A 7,500-nucleotide genomic window follows, 5' to 3' on the forward strand; every position below is an offset into this window, starting at 1 on the left:
AGCCATCCTTTTTAGCCGTCCAGTCACAAAAACAGGTGCGGACTCACAAAACTGGATTTGGAATCGTTCTGACCTGCAAAGTCACCGTGACTCTACACAGTCCAGCCACAACTGCTCCCACCGGCGCCATCAAGAGATGAAGAAGAAGAAGATGAACGATAATCTATCCATCCATCCATCCATTGAACCAACCATCCATCCATCCATCCATCCATTGAACCAACCATCCATCCATCCATCCATCCATTGAACCAACCATCCATCCATCCTCCATCCATCCATCCTCCATCCATCCATCCTCCATCCATCATCATTTAGTACGGCCGATTCACCTGACCTCCATGTCTTTGGACTGTGGGAGGAAACCAGAGCCCCCGGAGGAAACCCACGTAGACACGGGGAGAACATGCAGACTCCACACAGAGGACGACCCCGGATGACCCCCAAGGTTGGGCTACCCCGGGGGCTCGAACCCAGGACCTTCTTGCTGTGAGGTGACCGCACTAACCACCGCACCACCGTGCCGCCCCCACTGCGCCGCCCAACGATAATCTAATGCCCCGTTTCCACTGCATGGTACCGGCTCAACTGGACTGGACTCACTTCTGTGTGGTTTTCCACCACCGTAACAGCGCCCCCTCGGTGTAGCTGGTCTGCATTGATTTTGGTACCCGCTCCGGTTTTGTTGGAACCTCGACAAAAGTGGTACCAGAAAAGTGTTAACAGTTACCAACATGCCGGTACTTTCCGGTAATGGAAAACGAAAAAAGGGGCGAGTCGGGTCGAGCCGGTACCATGGAGCGGAAGAGGGGCATCATACGAGGCCAACTGCAGGAAACAGGACGCACAGCAGGACTGTCCCAAACAACTGGGGGTGCACAGCCAAGTGGGCCAGACGGGAATGAGGACATCTGGAACAGTCTGATCGCAGCTGTACGACAACAGCAAGACAAGAAGACACCACACGTGTCGGCTCCGTTAAACGGCAGCCATATTTCACGCCGGCGCAGCATCGAGTGATGTATGACACGCGTTCAACCCCCAGACAGTGGAGAGGCGAGCTACGCCCATCCATCACTGCACCAGCCCGGGACAGGAGTGATTTGTACGTGACGGCGGATCCAGACAAATCCTGCCCGGCCCTGTGCTGAAACGGGGCTTCGTAATTCTTCAGATGCTGCCGATGATGAAAGCTTTACTATCAAGCTGTCGATGAGATGAAATGAGGGACACCGGTTCTGCCCACACGGGGACACAAATCCTGCAGCTCCGAGTCAGGTCGGATATTCAAAGCTTTGTCACATCCTGCAAAGGTGTATTTCTGGTCAGGTTAACCTAACCAGGTCCGGTTCTGTCCAGGTTAGCCTGACCAGGTCAGGTTCTGGTTAGCATTAACCTAATCAGGTCAGGTTCTGGCCAGGTTCTGGTCAGGTTAACCTAACCAGGTCAGGTTCTGGTTAGCATTAACCTAACCAGGTCAGGTTCTGACCAGGTTCTGGTCAGGTTAACCTGACCAGGTCAGGTTCTGGTTAGCCTTAACCTAACCAGGTCAGGTTCTGGCCAGATTCTGGTCAGGTTAACCTAACCAGGTCAGGTTCTGGTTAGCATTAACCTAACCAGGTCAGGTTCTGTCCAGGTTAGCCTGACCACGTCAGGTTCTGACCAGGTTCTGGTCAGGTTAACCTGACCAGGTCAGGTTCTGGTTAGCCTTAACCTAACCAGGTCAGGTTCTGGCCAGATTCTGGTCAGGTTAACCTAACCAGTTCAGGTTCTGGTTAGCATTAACCTAACCAGGTCAGGTTCTGGCCAGGTTCTGGTCAGGTTAACCTGACCAGGTCAGAGACTACTAGTAAAGGATACAGGCCCAATCTAATCTGTCGACTGTTGCCCCTTGAGGCAAATGTGTAATTTGTGATACTGGGCTATACAAACAAAATTGACTTGACTAAAACATAGTAAAAGTACAAACATTGGGCATCCGGGAAGTGTAGCGGACTGTTCCCCTGCCTACCAACACGGGGATCGTCGGTTCGAATCCCCGTGTTACTTCTGGCTTGGTCGGGTGGCCCTACAGACACAACTGACCTTTCGCAAAGTCCCGCCCCCCTTAGTTACTGTTGCTACGCCCGTCAAGCATTTCAGAACTATCCAGGAAGTAGCCGGAAAACGCCAAAACATGAAGGAAGAAATCAGCGCATCGTGTGGGTAAAAGTAGCAGTAATAATACGTTAGCTGTATTAGCTATCAATACTAGCTAGTAGCTAGCTTAGCTTGGAGCAGGCAGGTATTTGTGTTGATTCTGGATGGGTTAAGCTGGCCATGGGGTCTGCTGTACTGCCAAATCTATTGCCCACATTGAGCTTCTTGCGTTCTGGGTTTCGAGAAGGGAAAGAGAATGACACCCCCTCCAAACTTTACACATATCTAGTATCCGGTCTGCAGACCCCATAGGCACACCGCTTCAGCATTTTGTTGTGTGTTTGAAAGCTTGACGGACCTCCCTCGCATAGAAACCGTTGCTAAGGTAGGATTGGACAAGCACCGTTCTTGGGGCGGTACTTTGCGAAAGGTCAATCGGCCGTGTCTGCAGGTGGGAAGCTGGATGTGGGTATGTGTCCTGGTCGCTGCACTAGCGCCTCCTCTGGTCATTCGGGACACCTGTTCCAGGGGGGAGGGGGAACTTGAGGGGGGGGGGGATAGCGTGATCCTCCTATGCACTACGTCCCCCTGGTGAAACTCCTCACTGTCAGGTGAAAAGAAGTGGCTGGGGACCCCACATGTATGGGAGGAGGCACGTGGTAGTCTGCAGCCCTCCCCGGATCAGCAGAGGGGTCAGCACTATTCCCCCCAGTCCCCCCCCCCACTCCGAACGACCAGAGGAGGCGCTAGTGCAGCGACCAGGACACATACCCACATCCGGCTTCCCACCCGCAGACACAGCCAATTGTGTCTGTAGGGACGCCCGTCCAAGCCAGACGTAACACGGGGATTCGAACCGGCGATCCCCGTGTTGGTAGGCAACGGAATAGACCGCCAGGCCACCCGGATGATCTGTATCCTTTACTAGCGGTCTATACGTACCGCATGTACGGTGAAGGGCGTTCGTTTCATACCACACATACACCGTACTTACTTCTGGACCCCCTGGCGGCTCTCCACCTTGCTGACAATTTTGATGCTGCGCCCGTGCGCCCCCAGCGCCCGCCGCACCTCTTTGACATCCTGGGCCGAGCGGATGAAGCTGGCGAACACCATGTCCACGCCCTGGGCCACGCCGAACCTCAGGTCCCCCTCGTCGCGCTCGCTGACCGCCAGCAGGCCGATCAAGTCGCAGCTGGGGAGGTTGACCCCCTTGCGACTGCACAGGGTCCCGCCGGCCTCCACCACCGTCTCCACCCAGTCACCACCTGCAGGGCGGTTGAGAAAGAAGCATAGAGAAGAGCCGAGTTAATTTGTTCTCTCGTCTTCTCGTGTCGTTGTCGGTAGTTAGTAGTGGTCTGATTAGTGATGAATGTAGCTTGTCGTTACAGCCCAGACCACATCCGGATGTGGGCCACTTCAGGGAGTGATGCTGCACTGGTGGCCTTCTTCCGGCCCTGACAAAATGGATGTGAGCCTGGAGTGGCCCACATGTATAACAGCAAATATGGCCGCCAAATCACATGTGGGCCTATTGTGGCGGTGCTCTGGGCAACATGTGATCTGGATGTGACCCAGCAGCGCCCCGTGTGGTAAATGGTGAGTATGGCCCCAAATATCACAAAACAAATATGGGCCCCCTTTGGCAAATACGTGGCACATTGCTATGGCTTGGTTCTGGCCCAGATCTGGCAAACAGGAGCGGACCGCCCAGGCGCCATCATTCCAGGCGGTACGTGGTCCGGATGGAAGTGTCGGTGTGGGACGGGTCCGGGCCACAGCAGTTCTGCTCTCTGGGAGGGGAGCAGATGTACAAGGCCACGGTGTTGAGCGGGAGAAATGGGCCAAGTAGAACAAGGAGGGCAGAGAAGGACGCCGTGAGACGTGTTTTGTGATACCTTTTTCAAGGACTTTGAGCCCAATGAGGCCGTCGTCGATGTAGATCCTGCCTCCCTTCTCGAGGACCTTGGGCAGGCTGGGGTAGTCCACCCAGATGATTTTGCCGTCCGTGTTGTCCCGCTCGCTCTCGGCCGTCACCACGCGCACGCGAGCGCCCTTCTCCAGCTGCACCTCCTCCTCGACGCTCTGCACAGAACACAAGAGGACGGCGGCGCACGCCGCCGCCACGACGTCACACGGGCAGCTCGGAGACGTTACCCGTGGTGCAGAGGGACACACACAGCAGCTGTACTGGTACTGACAGGGAGACGGGTCAGCTACTGTCATAGCTTATCCATCCATCCATCCACCTAATCTATCTATCTATCCATCCATCTATCTATCTATCTATCTATCTATCTATCTATCTTATCCACCTAATCTATCTATCTATCTATCTATCTATCTATCTATCTATCTATCTATCTATCTATCTATCTTATCCATCTATCTATCTATCTATCTATCTATCTATCTATCTATCTATCTATCTATCTATCTATCTATCCATCCATCTATCTATCTATCTATCCATCCAGCTATCTTATCCACCTAATCTATCTATCTATCTATCTATCTATCTATCTATCTATCTATCTATCCATCCATCTATCTATCCATCTATCCATCCAGCTATCTTATCCACCTAATCTATCTATCTATCTATCTATCTATCTATCTATCTATCTATCTATCTATCTATCTATCTATCTATCTATCTATCTATCTGTCTGTCTGTCTGTCTGTCTGTCTGTCTGTCTGTCTGTCTGTCTGTCTGTCTGTCTGTCTGTCTGTCTGTCTGTCTATCTATCTATCTATCTATCTATCTATCTATCTATCTATCTTATCCATCTATCTATCTTCCTGTCTTTCTATATCTATCTATCTATCTATCTATCTATCTATCTATCTATCTATCTATCTGTCTGTCTGTCTGTCTGTCTGTCTGTCTGTCTGTCTGTCTGTCTATCTATCTATCTATCTATCTATCTTATCCATCTATCTATCTTCCTGTCTTTCTATATCTATCTATCTATCTATCTATCTATCTATCTATCTATCTATCTATCTATCTATCTATCTATCTATCTATCTATCTATCTATCTATCTATCTATCTATCTATCTATCTATCTATCCGTCTGTCTGTCTGTCTGTCTGTCTGTCTGTCTGTCTGTCTGTCTGTCTGTCTGTCTGTCTGTCTGTCTATCTATCTATCTATCTATCTATCTATCTATCTATCTATCTATCTATCTATCTATCTATCTATCTTATCCATCTATCTATCTTCCTGTCTTTCTATATCTATCTATCTATCTATCTATCTATCTATCTATCTATCTATCTATCTGTCTGTCTGTCTGTCTGTCTGTCTGTCTGTCTGTCTGTCTGTCTGTCTGTCTGTCTGTCTGTCTGTCTGTCTGTCTGTCTGTCTGTCTGTCTATCTATCTATCTTATCCATCTATCTATCTTCCTGTCTTTCTATATCTATCTGTCTGTCTGTCTGTCTGTCTGTCTGTCTGTCTGTCTGTCTGTCTGTCTGTCTATCTATCTATCTATCTATCTATCTATCTATCTATGTAATGAAACAGTTTATCAATGCATTGACAGGCAGATAGAAAACTCATATTACCAGCCCATTATGAAACAAAAAGAAGTGGCATAAATGAAGACGGCTTTTATATATATATATATATATATATATATATATATATATATATAGTTTGTGTGTGTATAAATGTGTGTGTGTGTATAATGTTTATATGTGTGTGTATATGGATATATAATGTATATATAATATATATATATATCATATCTGCATCATATATATATATATATATACACTACCGTTCAAAAGTTTGGGATCACCCAAACAATTTCGTGTTTTCCATGAAAAGTCACACTTATTCACCACCATATGTTGTGAAATGAATAGAAAATAGAGTCAAGACGTTGACAAGGTTAGAAATAATGATTTGTATTTGAAATAAGATTTTTTTTACATCAAACTTTGCTTTCGTCAAAGAATCCTCCATTTGCAGCAATTACAGCATTGCAGACCTTTGGCATTCTAGCTGTTAATTTGTTGAGGTAATCTGGAGAAATTGCACCCCACGCTTCCAGAAGCAGCTCCCACAAGTTGGATTGGTTGGATGGGCACTTCTTTGAGCAGATTGAGTTTCTGGAGCATCACATTTGTGGGGTCAATTAAACGCTCAAAATGGCCAGAAAAAGAGAACTTTCATCTGAAACTCGACAGTCTATTCTTGTTCTTAGAAATGAAGGCTATTCCATGCGAGAAATTGCTAAGAAATTGAAGATTTCCTACACCGGTGTGTACTACTCCCTTCAGAGGACAGCACAAACAGGCTCTAACAGGTACTATTTAATGAAGATGCCAGTTGGGGACCTGTGAGGCGTCTGTTTCTCAAACTAGAGACTCTAATGTACTTATCTTCTTGCTCAGTTGTGCAACGCGGCCTCCCACTTCTTTTTCTACTCTGGTTAGAGCCTGTTTGTGCTGTCCTCTGAAGGGAGTAGTACACACCGGTGTAGGAAATCTTCAATTTCTTAGCAATTTCTCGCATGGAATAGCCTTCATTTCTAAGAACAAGAATAGACTGTCGAGTTTCAGATGAAAGTTCTCTTTTTCTGGCCATTTTGAGCGTTTAATTGACCCCACAAATGTGATGCTCCAGAAACTCAATCTGCTCAAAGAAGTGCCCATCCAAGCAATCCAACTTGTGGGAGCTGCTTCTGGAAGCGTGGGGTGCAATTTCTCCAGATTACCTCAACAAATTAACAGCTAGAATGCCAAAGGTCTGCAATGCTGTAATTGCTGCAAATGGAGGATTCTTTGACGAAAGCAAAGTTTGATGTAAAAAAAATCTTATTTCAAATACAAATCATTATTTCTAACCTTGTCAATGTCTTGACTCTATTTTCTATTCATTTCACAACATATGGTGGTGAATAAGTGTGACTTTTCATGGAAAACACGAAATTGTTTGGGTGATCCCAAACTTTTGAACGGTAGTGTATATATATATATATATATATATAAGAAATCCACTATACGTATTTTGTCCTTGTATTCTTACATGACTGTGCTCTCTGCATGTAACCATCATATTGTATAGCAGCAGTGGGCAGCTGCAGCACCCGGAGACCAACTCCAGTTCTTCTTCCCATTGCCTTGCTCAGAGGCACAGGCAGGACTATTAACCCTAACATGCATGTCTTTCTGATGGTGGGAGGAAACCCACACAGACACGGGGAGAAGACACTCAACACAGAAAGGACCCGGGACGGCCTGGGGTTCGAACCCGGGACCTTGTTGCTGTGAGGCAGCAGTGCTGACCACTGGGCCACCGTGCCGCCCCTCTTCTCATGCTGTCAGCCAGATGTGGCGCGTCCTGCTCTC

At 47.6% G+C, this 7,500-nt stretch overlaps 1 protein-coding gene across 1 annotated transcript in view; it reads right to left on the bottom strand.

The window, feature by feature from the left end:
* Nucleotides 1-7,500, bottom strand: part of pklr (pyruvate kinase L/R) — a gene marked incomplete at its 3' end in the record, with an annotated part of 25,445 nt that overhangs the window by 4,996 nt on the left and 12,949 nt on the right. The window contains exons 5-6 of the mRNA XM_056302035.1: nt 4,038-4,224; nt 3,134-3,407 (exon numbers count right to left, since the gene is read on the bottom strand). Of these exons, the coding sequence (XP_056158010.1) occupies nt 3,134-3,407; nt 4,038-4,224 (461 nt within the window). The remainder of the gene's footprint in view (nt 1-3,133; nt 3,408-4,037; nt 4,225-7,500) is intronic.

Source organism: Lampris incognitus, unplaced genomic scaffold (genome assembly GCF_029633865.1).
Source record: "Lampris incognitus isolate fLamInc1 unplaced genomic scaffold, fLamInc1.hap2 scaffold_377, whole genome shotgun sequence".
NCBI classification, from domain to species: domain Eukaryota; kingdom Metazoa; phylum Chordata; class Actinopteri; order Lampriformes; family Lampridae; genus Lampris; species Lampris incognitus.